This window comes from Aspergillus undulatus (genome assembly GCF_047715775.1).
Source record: "Aspergillus undulatus strain CBS 261.88 unplaced genomic scaffold BDV17scaffold_16, whole genome shotgun sequence".
Classification (NCBI taxonomy): Eukaryota; Fungi; Ascomycota; class Eurotiomycetes; order Eurotiales; family Aspergillaceae; genus Aspergillus; species Aspergillus undulatus.
This window is the reverse complement of record NW_027396620.1, coordinates 36-17,815: the sequence shown is the minus strand read 5'-3', so window position 1 is coordinate 17,815 and position 17,780 is coordinate 36. Positions and strand designations below refer to the sequence as shown.

Genomic DNA, 17,780 nt, shown 5'->3' with positions numbered 1-17,780 from the left:
GCCATAATTATCACCTTTAACCGCCGACAACAGTCAGTGTGGTTTCTTTAGAGCCAATTGCTTGCCCCGGACGGTGCGGCCCCTGGGGCTGTGATCCTTGATGCAGGATCCAGTCCAGAACCGCAGCTGGCGCCAATGATTTGGAGGGGGGGAGGGCGTGCCGCGCTTCCCTGGCGGATAGAACGTCTGACCCTCCTCCTCGAGGTGGCGTGTCGCCTGAGCGCGGCTCGCGCCAATCACAGGAGACGCCCAACCGAAAGTGCGGCCCAAGGTTTCTTTCCAACAGAAGTTAGCCAACCATCTGAACCTTGTGCTTCGCGCGGCCAGGCCGATCGCGCGCCAACTAACCCGAGTCAAGTCCTCCTCAGCCAGCTGGCAGCCGCATCTCTCCATCTTGCTTGGTCCGTTGGACGACTACCCCTGGTCCCAACCGAAGTCTCTCTCGTCTCTCTCGCTTTTCTTTTTCTCCTCTCTTCCTGACTGGAAGGGGAGGCGGGGTCCCAATGCTGGTCACTGTCTACTATTGGATCTTCCTGCAAAGCGTCTAGGCCGTAGTCTTGTTGACTGCCGTCTGCAGGCGGCAAAGGCTATAATTAAATACTCACACCCTGCCATGCTGCTCCCTGAGTTCCTGCTATCGCTTACTCCTCCCTCCACTCTCAGGACAACCGTATCTTGGCCCCTCCCTTCTCTCTAATGCGCCCCTTTGTTTATGCCACCTTCCGCTGGCTATTCGATCTCTGGGTTCTGTATCCTATACTTCGTGTTAGCGAGACGCGCCGTTAAGCACACTATTCACTCTCGTTTTAGCCTATCTTAGGTCGCCATACCTGCTCGTCGTTTTCATTGCCAAGAAACGCTCCTCGCTCGGGGTGCTCCGTACAGCTTCTTCGTCTCAACTTCTCCTGCCTTTTTCGAGTCTCTAAATCAGTCAAATCAACTCGCACGTTGTGTTCTCCGGCAAACATCTTGCAGCTCTCATGTGATTTGGGACATTCAGTATATCGCAATTTCAGTACATTGTCTGACGCCTAATTTGTTGGTCCTATTATCTTGTATTTTGTCTCCTCCGCAACCTGCGTCCCGCACTTTGCGCTTGTTCTCGGGCCCCATACAGACTGTGTTATTGATCGCGACTTGGTCTAATCTGTCTTCTGCGGTTTCGTTGTCTACTCGCCATAGGATTGAGCTATTGCAAGCGGGTGCAAGCTGCAGGAACTTAGCCGCATTCAGAACGCGAATAGGGTGGCGGACAGGTGCTGCTCGAAGTACGTCCCGGTGCAACAATGACCGCAATCGCAACTGCCTCCGTGATAAACGACCAGGAGTCGGAGAGGGATACGAGGATAGACCATAGCCCGTCGCGGTTCACGGCAGTAAATGGAAGAGATTCTCTTGTCCCTGTCTCTGCCGTTGGTGGTGGTTCAAGCAACGGGGAGAAACGAGAGCATTCGGAAGCGTGGCAACGAACTGAGTACGATCCAACCGCTTCACACGAAGACACGTCCAAGGAAAATGGCAGCGCTGGTAAAGATATAAATGAACACGAAACACAACGGTCGACTTCCCACGGCTCTCTGGTTTCAATCAACCGATCAAAAAGGAAAAGGTCAGAATCTGACGAGCAGGCGGATGGCTCTCTTGCGCCATACCGCGGTCCGAGAAGCCCAGTTCAGCCTACAGATAATATCGCGGAACAGTCTTCACAGCTGGGAGCTATGAGCTCCCAAAGCGATACCGAGTCGAAGCGCACGTCGCTACAGGCACACGCCAGGCAAGATGAGGAAGGGAATACTCGGAGATCTTCAACGAATGCTAGTTGGCACGAATATGATGTACAGTTTCCCAACCAAGCTCCGCGAGCTCAACAAATAGACGTTTCTGATGCCCAGTTGGCCGAGGCACTACAGCGTGACGCCCAGGGACCTGATGTCGCTTCGAAAAATTGGGATGGCATCAATCGTCCCACCGAGGGGCCCATGCCGAGGGAACAGGCCCGCGCTCCCTCTTTATCCCAGGATCGGCCACAAAATGCTGTACAAGTCGCACCTAGAAGGAAACGCGTCTTCAGCAACAGAACCAAAACTGGCTGCTTGACTTGTCGAAGGCGAAAAAAGAAATGCGATGAGCAGCATCCAAACTGTAAGTCTAGCAAAAGACTCCGATTGGCTTCTGCATTTTACGTCGTGGTTCTAACCGCACTTCAGGTAATAATTGTACAAGAGGGGGCTTTATCTGCGAAGGATATTCAACTCGAAGTACATTCAAACCATCCACTGCGAAGGCCCCAATCCCGCTACAATCAAAGGAAGGTCATCCGGATATTTCTGGGCAGTATGTACACGACATCAATCAGCACGACCGTCCACAAAATTTGATGGAGCCAGTTGAACCGACAAAACTGAGACCGATTGTCGATGATGACAACCGTCCAACCGCTCAATTTAACACTAGTCCCTCGGGTGTTGGGTCTAATCGTGGCTCGTGGTCAAAACGAACTTGGCCTAGTGCAAGTCACCCGAGCTATACTACAGATCATTTGGGAAAATCAGACTATCGAGAAGTACCTTCAATTCACGAGTTGTCTCGCGAAGGGCACCCTAAAAACGATTATCAACTAGTTCCCCCAATCAGAGAAATTCCTCACGGCGGACACACAAAACACCTCCCTCTTTTCCCGAGTGGAATCGATCAACGACCAGTACACACCAATGGTGTTGATACTAGCACTCCGCAAGCTCAAGCGCGGATGGCGCTGAGCATTGAACATCAGTTGTCTTCTCGTGCAGTTTCCAGTGAGGAGACGGAAAAGGATAAAATGCTCCGCGGTGAACTTTACAGACCTTTCGATGTTCTCCTCGTGGAGGAGAGAGAACGATGCAAAGCCGCACTCTGGCGGTTCAATAATTCCTGCAACCCTGTCTCGGGGCTTAGCGCTAGGGAACAGTCCCGTTTATTGAAGGAGGTCTTAGTACCTCAAGCATCTAACAATTCACATTCTAACATTACATCTCCTAGGCCCGCAGGGTCTATTGGCCAAGGCGTTGTGGTAGAAGCACCCTTTAAATGCAGCTACGGATACAACATTCATCTCGGCGAAGATGTTCTCGTATCTGAAGACTGCTCCTTTGTTGATGACTGTCCCATTACTATCGGAGCTCACACATACATCGGACAGAGAGTGCTTATACTTACGTCAATGGCTCATGCAAATATGCAGGAAAGGAAAGGCTCGCAGAGCCGCTATCAAGGCCGTCCCGTTACGATTGAGGAAGACTGCTGGATTGGCGCCGGCTGTATCATCTTTCCTGGTGTCCGAGTCCGGCGCGGAGCAGTTGTCGGTGCCGGTGAGATAGTAAAAAGTGATATTGTGGGCTATGGGTTCCAGGGCATGAAACCCAGCTATATGTAACATGCGCAGGCAATTTCGCCTATTTGGTTGCACGGCGTTCGGATTTTTGGTCTTCGGTTTCCCTGATTGAAGCGTCGGTTATACTTTTTTTTATGTATACCACGATACTGTGTATCGGATACCTCGTACAGTCTAATCACTTTTCTCTCTTTTCTGGCCCTAAGGTTGGTTCAGATTCGTATTCGTCTGGCTGGTAAAACTCAGGACGAGCCCGCTCTCCATCCAGCACCGTCTGCGGTATGCCAATTTGATTTTGTTGTCGAAATCATATTCCAGTGCTACGCTCATCAATCGCTGGACAATTTATCTGGCAGTCAAAGAAGGCATGTCAGCAATGTCTGTTCAATTTGTACAAAGACTAGGATTGAAGGCCATTCCAGCTCTTAAGGAACTCGCCCCTGTGGCCATCATTATCAACGGAACTCATTCTCAAAACGTCAGAAAATGTGCAGTTAGGAAGAAAGCAGATACATAATCCCTGGTCAAATCCGTGGCTGGGCTATACATGAGATCCAGTATGATTGAGACTAGAGCCATTCTAGGAATTCCGGTACAAAATAGCTCACGACGATGCCAGCACCAGCCCGTAAAATACCTTCTGTACTCTCAAAGGCCATCGATTTGAGGTCGAAAACTCCAGCTTTTGCCCCGGCATGTATCATCGCGTATTCGCCGCTGACCTGATATGCAGCGATTGGAATATCCTTTGCAAGTTCTCTTGCATCTCTTATGATATCGAGGTAGCTGCTTGCTGGCTTTACCATGATGATATCCGCACCCTCGCCAATGTCTCTTTGAATGGCCCTGCGTGCAAGACCGCGGCCGCCCGGAGGCAGTTGATAACATCTGCGGTCCCCAAACGATGGGCATGAACCAGCCGCATCGCGAAAGGGCCCGTAGAGGCAGCCACTGAACTTCGCACTATAGGACATTAGCAGAACACGGTGGGCCAAGCCAGCCTCGATCAGCTTCAATTTTATAGCACGAACTCTTCCATCGTTCATATCGGACGGCGCGACGCAATGCGCTCCGGCAATAGCATAGGCGAGAGCGACATCCGAGATCCGGTCCACGGACTGCGTGTTGTCGAGCGTACCATCTTCTCGCAAGATTCCGCAGTGTCCATGCGATGTGTATTCACAAAGGCAGACGTCAGTCACTATGTATAGTGTAGGGAAACGCGACCGTAGAAGGCGAATGGCTTGGACAACGGGGCCGGCTGGGTCATCCGCGGAAGTGCCCAGGGCATCCTTGGCGGATGGGTGTAGTGGAACACCAAACAAAATGACAGATCGAAGTCCTTTCTGAACAAGAGGTTTCAAAAACGGTACTAAGCGGTTTAACCCTCGACGATGCTGGTTAGGGAGCGAGGGGATAGGTGTTTCTTCATCCGGGTTGTCGGTGATAAATAAGGGGTATATTAACATTTCCTAGAGCTAGGTCAGAACTGCTTGTTCACTACCCAAAAGTATAAAGGACGGGTATCAACAGAAAGCGGTACAGACCTTGGTCAATTGCCTTTCTGCTTGCCATGACCTGCTGAGTGGATGGCTGTAACCAGAATGAAGCTGACTTGAAATATCCCCAGATATGCTAACGCTTGTGGCTGCTGTACTCGTGTATGATCGAGCCGTGATCCGAGACCGTGCGTTGGAAATTTGGGAGCCCTGGTCATCATAGTTGTCCCTCAACGCAAGGTCAGAGACGAGATTTGAGAATGACATATTGACAGCAGTTTGCGAAGTCGATGGTTATGATCAGAGAGACAGGCAGTGAATAATTGTGCACGCTCCCCTTTTCATGTATAGGCGAGATAAGTCAACGAAATAGAATCAAGGGCAGCGCGGACTATCAGACTTCGGGCCTGTCTGTTCTCAATTAAAGTCGAGCTCTCTTGCGATGTTCATCTCAGCCTTGGGTGCAAATGGTACGGAGTACTGCAGAGTCCTCACTCCGTCAAAACGGATTGAAACTCACATGCAGCCATTGGACGGAAGCGGATACCTAGCCGAGGGGTTCCACCGGCCGTCATTCGATTTCCAAGGTTAATCAACAAGCTAGGTAACGTAATTCACGGGCGACCCGCCCACCACGACCGACCCGCCCGCCCCCTCCAAAATCGGCTGCCTATAGAACTTGAAGCTATTCCCAACCACCCAAACACGCGTATTCTATTTAATTCTGACGATTCAGTCGTGTAGAACACCTAGTTCTAATATGGCCTATAATATAACAGTCAGAAACACCTTGGTAGAGCGCGTCTTGGCGCGTTAAAAGATAGAGGTGCAGAGCTTGTTAAAGGACCCTCTCCTGTATCTAATTAAGTATTTCTTAATATCATGAGGTCCCTAGCTTCCTGTATTAAAAGGCTATCTGTAGGAGTTGTTTATTACTTTAATTATTGCTGTTTCTGCTTCTCTTTCTTATTTGCAGCGCGGAGATTATAGTTTTCAGTAGCTAGCTGTGCGGTGTTATATAAAACTATCTCGCAGTGTAGGAAGCGGTTCACTGATGTGTCATGAAGTCGTTGTTGATGAAAGCTAGCTCGAAGCCGTGACGGCTAGAAGAACCGATGTGGCTGACTAAAATATGACTCAGCCTGTTAAACAAGAAGAAAGATCGATAGGTATATAATAATAGGGTTGATAGAAGAACTCCCACGTCCTTGTGTAGTAAAATAAATATAATTGTTGATCTTGAAATAGTATAATAGCAACAACAAGATAAAGAGTAAGCTATAAGTTAACTATAATTATATTTTATAGAGTAATAAAGGAAGCCCGTGTTTCTTGTTCTATTTAATAACTTGATCCTAGTATACTTTATTATAGGCTTTAACAAGGTCTTTAAAGCCTGAGTTAATAGTATAAACCTACTTGTTATTATTAGCTAAATACCCTTGCTACTTAATAAGATATTCCATGAAAGGAGTATAAGATTAACTAATTAACTGTGGGAAGCAGTTCACTGATGTGTCATGAAGTAGTTGTTGATGAAAGCTAGCTCGAAGCTGTGACGGCTAGAAGAACCGATGTGGCTGACTAAAACATGACTCAGCCTGTTGAACAAGAAGAAAGATCAATAGGCGTATAACAATAGGGTCGATAGAAGAACTCCCACGTCCTCATGTAGTGAAATAAACATAATTGTTAATCACGAAATAGTACAATAGTAATAACAAGATAAGAGTAAGCTATATGTTAAACGTATGGTTTTGATTTCATAAGATAGATGTTGTCTTCCTATCTCGAAAGGGACGGACCCACAGAAGAAGCGGGATCGCTGACTAAGATACAAGTAATTACTAGTAACGCACCTTGATGGCGACAACACCTCAATATCAGGCCATGCGTGCAACACTATAAGTCGACTGTAATCATGTTTTATAGAGTAGTAAAGAAAGCCCGTGTTTCTTGTTCTGTTTAATAACTTGATCCCAATATACTTTATTATAGGCTTTAACAAGGTCTTCAAAGCCTGAGTTAATAGCACGAACCTACTTGTTATTATTAGCTAAATACCCTTGCTATCTAACAAGATACTCTATAAAAGGAGTACAGGATTAACTAATTAATTAAATATAATATCCTAGTAGTTATTTGACTTCCTAATAATTATTATTATTAAGGAATACCTTATTAATAGTAGCAGGAGGTTTAGGATAATTATATCTATAAAGGTTCTTGTTAATAGGTACAGGTTTAAGCTAATTAACTAATATAATTAAACAGATCTTTTAATTTAATAGTAAGCTTAATAATTAATAGGCTAAATAGCTAACTTACTTAGTAATTTTAAATAGGCTAGTATACTATTTTATGAACTTAATAGGGATATTTAATATTAATAATTAATAACCTTTATAAAGTTATAGGTACATGTTCTAACCTTTATTAAATTTAATAAGATAGTATTTAGTATTATAGCTTAATTTTATTTAAATAATTATATAATTAATTACTTCTTCTATATTAATATATATACTAAAGTCCTGTTTAGCAAAGATATTCCTTAAAATATTCCACGGGGTATATAGATTAATACTAAATAATAAATAATAAGAGGTATCTATAGTTACTAAACTCTTTAATTTATTTAATATAGAAATAATTATAAATAAGTAAATAAGCTAATATATATTCTAGGTAATAATATATTAAATTATAATTTTAATTATTTAAATAAACCTCTTGATCTGGCTATTAGTTAATAGATATAATATAGTAAAAAAATACTAATTAATATATAATATTTTGCTAAAAATTCCTTTCTAAACCCTAGAAATAAAGCAAGAATCTTAATTTAATATAAAATATTTTAGCAGGCCCTAATTATACTTTTAAAAATATTTAATAAAAGTAATTCCTTATTTAAAAGTAATCTACTCTCAATAGCCAGGAATAAGCCTAGTTTATTTTATAAACTTATTAATAATAATAAAGAGTTAGTTAAACCCCTTAAGTAATTTATTAACTTAATTATCTAGATTAAAACTATTAAAAGACAGGATAGTAATAAAATTAAGTATAATTATATTAAAAGGAACTAGTAGTAGCAGAATTAGCTATAATAATCTATAAAGGAGATATTATTATAAAATATTTTTAAGATAAGCAGGGTACTTGGTAATATAGTTATATAAGTATTTATAAGATTAATATAATATAAAGCTATAAAGGGTATTAAGATATTAATCAGGCCCTTAGTAACTATATAAATTATATATAAAATAAAAGATTTCCTTTTTTATACTTTATAGAATATAGAGCTATAGGTCTTTAATAATAATTAGCTTACTTTATTTTTCTATAGTAAATTATTTAATTATATAAAGTAACCTATTATCTAGCTAGTAAGGGAGCTTTATCAAAGTATCTCTTTTTAGTATATTAATAATTACTTTTACTTATAAATTAAAAGGATAAACTTCTTAAATCTAGTATTTAAAATCTTTAGATAGCTATAACTCTATAGTAAATAAAGTATTTATAATAGGGATAGTATCTATTATTAATTTATTAAGATTAAAGGTTTTTTATATAGCTAAACTACTAGTTCAGGGAAAGTATAATAATATATTAGGGATAATATTTACCTAGCTAGGCTTGTAGAAAACTAATAAATTAAAATTATTAAATATATTAACTTACATAAACTAACCTTAGGTTTAGGTTCTCAAGGGTAACTATATTTATTAATAATTATTTTAATATTTTAATAGTCAAGGTATAATTAGTATATATTATAATATTTTTTATAAACTTAATTAAATATTAAACTTTTTAAAATATCTATACTAAGCAAGATACTTCTAATTTAGTAGGCTAGTATAACTGTTTAACTTTTATTTATAGAGGTAATATAGCAAGGTCCTTATACTTAAAGTTAAAGCTTAGATAATATATTATAATACTATAGCCTTATTTTAAAATATCAAGGTTTAAATAAAGGTAAAGCTCTAGATTATAGTAAGCAAGGAACTGAGGTTATTTAAACTATTTTTACAAGTTATTAAATATAACAAGCTTAGCAGGCATAAGATTATTTAATAATATAATTTTTATAAAGTCTTAATAAGCTTAGCCTTTCTTCAGAACTTTTTTTAAAAGCTTTATTTTTTATTATTATAAAGGATTAATTTAAGTAATAAAATATTTTATATAGTAATAAAACTAGCTAGTTAAACTAATATAGTATTCTAGGTCCTTTAAGGTTTCAAGGAATCTAAGAGCAAGGATTACTTTTAGCTTTTTAATAAATATTATAAAACCTAAAGTATTAATATATTATCCTAGTAGCTAGATAAATAGGAACCTAATAAATATTTTTATTAATTTAAGTTTTATATTTATATCCTGTAATTATTTAAAGACTAGGGATAGGTATTTAAAATATTCTAATAGAGTCCTTAAGGTAATTATAATATTATTAAATTTTAGTAAAAGCCTTGAAGTTATATAATAATAAATCTATTTATTATTAAATAAATAAGACTAAGTTAATAAATCTTATTATTATTACCTAGAAGACTTCTTGTCTATAATAGCTAATTATAACTAGGTACTTTTAGTAATTATATTAAACTAGCTATTAATAAAAGAACTTTATAGTATTAATTATTAAAATATAGTAATAGCCCTTGATAAGATTAATAATATTTTACTAAATTAATATTAAATAATAATCAGGTTTTAACTTTTTATTTATTCCATAAAAATTAATAATAATATAGCTTTTTTACTTGATTTCTTTTGTTCAGGGATTATAGACTATATACTAGATAATAAAAATAGGGAATCTAGTAGGGGTATATCTAATAATATATTCTATTTTCTTTAAATAGATTAAAGGGTTAAAGGTATTATTAATAACTCTTTAATTTTTAAGATTAATATAATAAATCCAAGGTCAGGGAAGCTATTATTTTTATCCTAGCTTTATAAATATTTCTAGTTATTAGTCTTGCTAGTATTATTCTTAGAATAGGGAAACCTAACTTGGCTTTAATTTTAGGCCCTCGGGCTAGATAACCAAGTTCTAATTTAATAGTATAAGTATTAATATACTCTAGATTAAATATAATACCAAGCCTGGTATATTAACTAATAGTAATTAATAAAAATAATTTATTTATAACTTTGATAAATAAGAAGTCATAGTTAACAAGATAAGTATTAATAATAATAGATTTAATAATATTAATATTATTAGTAGGTAGTTAATTAAAGGGTTTAAAGATAAAATTATAGTCTTTTAATAGCTTAATATATAGGTAAATTAGGACTTTTATACTAGAATATACAGGGATAGTTATATATTTTAGTATATAGATAAAAATAATAGTTAATCTCACGGGCTAAGTTTAGATATAAATTAAGATAGTTATATTATAAAAATTAATTTATATTTTTAATTATTTATAAAGAATCTTAAATCCTTCTTGTTATATTATTTTTATACTAACAAGGAGCTTCGCGGAAGTACTATTAATAAGGTATATTATAATTAGAATTTTAGTAAAAATAGGCTTACTACTTTCTACTTTTATCAGGAAGAATAGGTTAAATATAATATATTAATTAAATAAATATTTTAATTTAAGATTACTAATAATAGCGGGCTATTTTGCAGGATATATAGTAATATTTAGAATATTTTAAAGGAATACTATATTACCTACTAACCAGGAGTATCTAGTATTAAAGTAGATATTATAATATTCCTTAGTAGTATTAAGGCTAGCTTTAGTAATAATACTTTGCCAAGTTTATAGAAGTATAGTATTAGTTAAATACTTATAGTTAGATTTAATAATCTTTACTTTAATTATTTTAATAATAAGTATAACTAATAGCTCAGAGCTCTTTTTAGGGTAATATTAAGATATATATTAATATAGCTAATTATTTAAGCTAAACTTAGTATAATAAATAGAATATAAGTTTACAGGTTTATCTAATAAAGGTAATAAGGATACTATTATAGTATTAGCAAGATAGTTATTAATATTAGGGTTAGAGTCAGGATTAAGCTCCTTAATTAAACTAGTTATTAATAATTCAGGATTTAATAATATAGCTTGGCTATATAATACAAGGTTTATAAAATAATTACTTAATAGAACTATAGGTAGTAGAATAGCCTGATAAGTAAATAAGGGGTTTAGTATACTAAAATCAGGTATAAGTATAACCTAAAGGGCTATAAAGTTATTTAAGGTTTTAGTATTTATTAGAACTAGCTTAGTAGTAAATATATAGTTATTTAACTAGAAGTTTAGTTAATTCTATAGTTGGTAATTTAAATAGCTACTATTTTAGTTCTAACCTTGGCTAGTCAATTACAAGGACCTGTTTAACAAGTTCAGGGAACCTATAATAGGTTAATTATATAAAACCCTGTTATTACTAGAGGCCTGGTTCAGGTAATAATATAATAATAAATAGCTTTAATTTTTATACTAGTTTTACTGCATGGGTTAATTATATAGCTACTAGAAATAATATATTATAGGGTATAAGATTAGACTAGGGTAATATATATTAATAGGCTATTATTATATAAGGGGTCTAGTAGGGCTTTATCTATTTCTAGAGGTAGAATAGTTAAAGTTCTTAGGTCTATTATTATTATTATTATATATTTTATTTTTATAGTTATATTTAGCAGAGAGGTTTTACTAAAAATATTCCTTTTATTTAAAGGTCTTAAGGAACTAGGCTAATAAGGTATCTAGTATTAATTTTAGATATTATATTATAGGTAAGGATCTAGGTAATTCTAAATTATTAAAATTTAATTATATAGGTTAATAATACCTGCAGTTTAATAATAATAAATGATATTTTTATAAAAAGACTAAGGTATTTTACTATTCTTAATATTAGAATAAGTAAAATTAAGAATATATAATTTTTATAAGGTAACCTAAAGGTTAACCTTAAACCTCTTTAATAGGTATATAAGCTAGCTTTATTCTATAGTAATAGTTTAAAGAGCTATTTTTTCAAGCTCTATTAACTAGAAAATAAATTAATATAATATAACTCTATAAAGATATACTTATATATTTACTTTTACTATAGGCTCTCCTTTATAGGTAATAATATTTTTAATTTTATTAATAAATATATTTATATCTTTATAGTATATTAAACTATATTACTACTTAACTATAATATTATCAGGTATATTAGGCTAGAAAAAGCTAATTTTATTAATTTTTTTATTACTAATTTACTAAGTATTAGTATTAGCTAGCAGGATATATATAAATACAGGTATATTTAGTTAACCAGAACCTTATAATTAAATTATAGGAGGGTTTAATAAAGCAGGCTAGCCTATAATATTCTAAGCTTGGAAATATACTTTAAGCTATTTTATTCAGGTATTAGTTTATTAGAGTATTCTTATAATATTAGCAAGGGTAGGTTTAGGTTTAGTATTCAAGTTTAATAAAGGTTAAAAACTAGTAGCTAGTTAATTATTTTAGGCTATCTAAAAGTTATTAAAAGCAGGGCTACTTGACTAGAAACTACCAAGGCTATTAGATATTATATAATATACTAACTACAAGGTAAGTAGCTTGATATTTATAGTTTAGTAGTAAGGATTAAAGCTATTATATAAAGCAGAATAACTATAAATCAAGATAGCTAATAAAGTAAAACAAGATTAAGGTATATTTAACTATTTTCAAGGATAATAAAGTAATTAGCTATCTATAAGTAGTTTATAGCTCGAATAGTTAGTAGATTAAAGATAGGATTAGGTAATAATAAACAAGGAGGGGTTAATAGATACTTACTAGAAATAAGGGCTAGTTTACTAAATATACCTTCTAAAGCAGGATAATTAACACGTGATATATTTAGTAATATTACTTTATTTTAACCTGCTTGATCTAAAGTAGCAGATATAATAGAAGAAGATCTTGAGTAATAGGGACTAGAAAATTCAAGAAGGTTTATAAGATTAATATTATTAATTTCAGGTAGTAAATTAACCATAATCTAGTTAAAAAGGCTATTAAAATTATTAATTTTCAAGGCCTTTACTAGTTAATAGAATTCCTAAATAACTTAATAAATAGCAGGTTAATTAAGGGCCTAGTTTACAGGAAAAATAATATTTCTAGTAAAAGTAAATAAAAGAAAAGTAGAGGCCAGGTAAAAAAATAGATAGATTATTTACCCTATAAATTTACTAGTAAACTACTGTAGAGGCTGTTAATAGTAATATACTTGTAATTAATAAGCTAACTTGCCTAAATATAGAGATAATTAATTAGATATTAATAATTAATAATAAAGCTACTAAAAAATAAATACTAGAACCTAGTAGAAAGAGGTAGTAGTCTGCTTATTTAAAGTATATAATATAATTTCTTGTAGGTAGTTCGAAGAACATGATTATAGAATAGCTTGGAAAGGTAGAGACAAAGGGGAAGAGTAAGGCAAGGTTAATAAATTAATTAATTAGCTTGCTTTAGCAGGAACTTGGCTATAGTAAAATAAAAGTACTTGCTATAATAGAGGCCTAGTTTAGTTAAATTATATAATAAATAATTAGAGGGACCTAATATATCTATAATCTTGCCTGGAGATAGACCCTGAAGCAAGGATTTGATATCAGAAACCCAGAATTATTAATAATTATAATAAAAAATAGATACTGAATTAAAACAAAGGCAGTCCTGAATAATTCTAGATATACTACTACTGTAGGAAGCGGTTTACTAATATATCATGAAGTTATTGTTGATAAAAGCTAGCTCGAAGCCGTGACGGCTAGAAGAACCGATGTGGCTGACTAAAACATGACTCAGCCTGTTGAACAAGAAGAAAGATCGATAGGCGTATAACACGCAGCCTTCTATAAGTTACTGTAGGGCATGTTTTAAATGCGTTAAAGGGCTTTAAGAGCCTCTTTTTAAAAGCTTCTTAACTAAAGAAGCTTGTCGCTTAAGCTAACAAACTATATAAGGTATTACTAGTGTTGAAGAGCTAGTAGAGGGCCCTTCGCGGCTTGGTAGAGGTATAAGGGTATTGATTGGGGGGACTGTCAAACAGTGTGCACAGTTCGCTATATCGGTCATCCCTGATGACTCAGTTCTTAGTCAGCATTAGGTAGTTAGCTCCCGCCGCCGGCGGTCTCTGAATAGCATCAACTTATCTACTTCTATACTTTACTATAGGCCTGTCGGGTCCTAATTTACTACAATAGTAGTATATCTACCTTTTTTTTAATCTAGGAGTTACCTAGGATCTCCAGTTCTCCCTTTTAAAGCCTTGTAGTTAGGAGTTTTACTATATCTATACTAATACCTTTATTAATCCTCTAAGAATCCTCGATCCTCCGAGCCTTTAAATCTTAATTATATAAATACTATTATTTCTATCAAACACGAGTTTTTCCCTAAACTAGTTTAATACTATATATAGAACTAATATTACTATATAGATTATATAACTCTATATTAAACTATATTAAAATTACTATTAAGTTAGACTATTATTTTAATACCTACCAAACTCTCTATATACTAAACCTGCTTAACAAAAGTAAGCAGTGCCCGAGACCCTGAACTATAGGGATTATACTTTTTAAATTTAATTAATCTATACCTTCCTCTATAACTCTATAAATACTAATATCTATAATATTATCTGATTATACTATATACCTTGCTCCTGTAATTAAAAATAATATAATAATTTTTATTTTTATTATATTCCTAGATACTATATTTAACCTAGTAACTTGTATATATAATTTTTATACTACCTCAGGCCACGGATTTGCTAACAAGGTTAATATAAATAAAAAATAATATATTAAAAGAATATTAGCTATAAGGCTAATAATAGATTTAATAAACCTTTATTATAAGTACCCACACCCCTGGATCTACAGTAGTTAAATATTTATTAATACTTATTATTAACTATATAATACTATATACTAGTATCTATTATTTATTAATATATAGCCTAATACGGCTTTAGCTTCCAAACTAGATAACACGAGATTATTAGATAATCCGCTCTCGGGTTTAATTATAGACTTAGAACTAGTAAGAAAACCAATCTTACATGTTAAATAATATATCTAGCTAATTATAGCTATTTTAATATTTATAATACTAACTTGGTATATAGGTCTAGTATAAAATATAGATATTAATTTTATCCTAGGATTTAAAAATCTATATCAAGGCCTTAGATTACCTGATAAACCTAAATTAAATAAAATTAAATTTATATACCTTGATTCTTTTGCAGGATATTAAAATATAATTAATTTAACTTTTTTATTAGGTAAAGTTTCTAATATTACTAAGATAATAAGCTCTAGTATTACTAGTTAGACTAGCCCTGATACCTAGCAAACCTTTAGATTTTCTGCTATATAAATATAAATATTAATAGCTATTATTTAGCAAGTATTAAATATAAATATAATAACTAATAGCCCCTAGAATATACTTACTACTACTACTAATAATAGAACAGGCCCTACTAAGATAGCTACCAAGTTAATATACTAGTACCTAGCTAATATTAACTTCTTTTACCCTAATATACTAATTAGCTAGGGTCATGGTAATAAAGTTAACTAGGATAATAAATAGTACTTTAGGGATATTTATATATTTATAAACTATTTTTAAATTATAATTAAAATAAAAGGAATAACCCTAGTTACCTAGAACCTAGAAATATACCTACGCGGAGAAGCTATATATTAGTATAATACTAAACTAGATTAAGTATAGTAAAGGGGTTTAATAACTTTAGTTATTATTAATAATTAGTATATATAACTTAAAAAATATTTCAAGATACCTACTAGCCAAGCTCGGTAAAGAATAAACTAAACTAGATATACTATTACTAATATACTAAATAAAAAACCCCTATTTTTATATATATTAAGTATAATATTATATACTAAATAATATAAAAAATTTAATTAAGATTATCTACTTATCCTATATACCTGGCTAAACCTTGATATTAAGTTTAGATATATAATTAATAAGCCTGTCAAAGGTATTATAATTATATAGTTTATAAAGATACTTAATTATAAATAAACTAATTAATTTAATTAATTTAGTATCTAAAGATTACCTAGGTAATTTATAGCTATAGTTACTAGTTTTTTTTACCTAAGATATTAAACCTATAGCTATAGTAACTATAGTAGTAATTACTTTCTAAACCCTTCCCTATAGAACTTATAAGGTAACTAGCTAGACCCTTTCCCTGCTTTACTTTTCTAGTATAGATAGAATAACCTATTATAACCCTATAAAATATAGCCCTAGCAACGTGCAAAGTTTTATACTAATAATAATTATTAGAATCCTTCTTAAATATAAAATTAATAATATATTTAACCCTTCCGGCCTGTACCTCCTATACAAGGCCGTGGAAAAGGATATATATATTAAAATTAAAGTAATAACTATAGGTATAATTACCTAGTATATTAAACTAGTCTACTATATTATTTTAACTAGAATAATAATAGATTCTATAATAATAATTATTATTAGCTATGTTATTAATACTAATAGAGGTCTTACTATACTAATAAAGAATATAAAGAAATACTTTATAAATATTATAATAAAGACCCAGGTCTAACTAAATAAACTAAATATAAAGTATATTTAATAAAGGAAAAAATTAATTAATAAAGGAATATTAATAGACCTGACCCTAATAGAATCTAATATAATTACTATATAGCTATATTTAATTTAAATAATATACTTTATATATATCTTCTTTAATATAATAATTTTATAAATATATTCTACCTAGAACCTAATACTCCTATAATTATATCTATTATTTAAATATTAGGTTTAACTCCTTCCTATTCCCCCGGCCTTAGTTTCTATAACTAGAGATATACTACTATACAAGTATATTTTAAACCTAAAGGCTCCCTATACTCTATCTATATTAATTCAGGTTTAACTTTATTTCTAATTAATAGAATATTTTTATAAAAGAATCTACCTAAACTTCAGGTATAGTAATACACAAGCCCTATTTTTTTATAGAGAATAGGAATTAATTAAATAATAGAGTTTATTTTACTATTATTTTATTTTAGTAGATATTAATCTATTATATCTAGCTAGTATAATATTACTATAAAGCTTATAGTTAAAGCCTATATTACTAAAATATTAAAAGTAAACCTCTTACTTAGTATAAATATACTTGGACTAGAATATTATATAATTAACCTGGATAGATAATAATTAATTATTAGAATATATAGAGATATTATTATATTATTAATAATTAATACTTACTTAAACTATAAACTAGCACAGGTAATATTTGCTGAAAAATATATTATTATTTTACTACTAATAACTATATATATTCTAATTTAGTACTAAAATATACTTATTAATAACTAAGATTACTACTTTGAGCCTATATAACAAGAATATATTATATTATATATATATATAGTGGACGAAGTATTTACCTATATAGTAATAATTAATAATATAAAATTACTAGTTATTATTAAATATTATATTTATCTTAGAAATCTATTAAAATTTAAAACCTTTAAAATTTATTAACTTGATATTAGCCCTAGAATACTAGTTACTAAATCTAATATAATTAGTCTAGTTAAACTATTACCTAGAGTACATGATGCTATTATATTATTATAGGCTAATCTAAATATATAGATAAAATTATAATTAGGTATTATAGTTTATAGTAATACTAATATAGTATAATATTATAAAGCTTTAATATAAAAATATAATAATATTTAACTTAATAAAGACCTTGTTAATATACCTAAATCTAACTATATA

The 17,780-nt window shown here is 32.5% G+C and overlaps 2 protein-coding genes across 2 annotated transcripts; one reads left to right on the top strand and one right to left on the bottom strand.

Moving 5' to 3' along the window:
- Positions 1-1,127: 1,127 nt before the first annotated feature.
- Positions 1,128-3,676, top strand: BDV17DRAFT_46708 (uncharacterized protein). Its single transcript, XM_073764570.1, has 3 exons — positions 1,128-1,835; positions 1,893-2,142; positions 2,208-3,676. The coding sequence occupies exons 1-3, from the start codon at positions 1,287-1,289 to the stop codon at positions 3,410-3,412; spliced, it is 2,004 nt and encodes a 667-aa protein (XP_073616854.1). The 5' UTR covers positions 1,128-1,286; the 3' UTR covers positions 3,413-3,676.
- A 263-nt stretch (positions 3,677-3,939) lies between these two features.
- Positions 3,940-5,136, bottom strand: BDV17DRAFT_290010 (porphobilinogen synthase HEM2; the record flags this gene model as incomplete). The annotated part of the gene is made up of 2 exons (XM_073761803.1): positions 3,940-4,842; positions 4,918-5,136. The coding sequence occupies 2 exons, from the start codon at positions 5,134-5,136 to the stop codon at positions 3,940-3,942; spliced, it is 1,122 nt and encodes a 373-aa protein (XP_073616853.1).
- Between the last annotated feature and the right edge of the window lie 12,644 nt (positions 5,137-17,780).

What these genes read in the sequence shown, in the direction of transcription:
- BDV17DRAFT_46708 (XM_073764570.1), top strand. Translation starts at nt 1,287, where the DNA reads ATGACCGCAATCGCAACTGCCTCCGTGATAAACGACCAGGAGTCGGAG. An exon ending in CTAGTTGGCACGAATATGAT is followed by an intron (nt 1,836 to 1,892) that starts GTACAGTTTCCC and finishes TCTGATGCCCAG; the next exon opens with TTGGCCGAGGCACTACAGCG. An exon ending in CGATGAGCAGCATCCAAACT is followed by an intron (nt 2,143 to 2,207) that starts GTAAGTCTAGCA and finishes ACCGCACTTCAG; the next exon opens with GTAATAATTGTACAAGAGGG.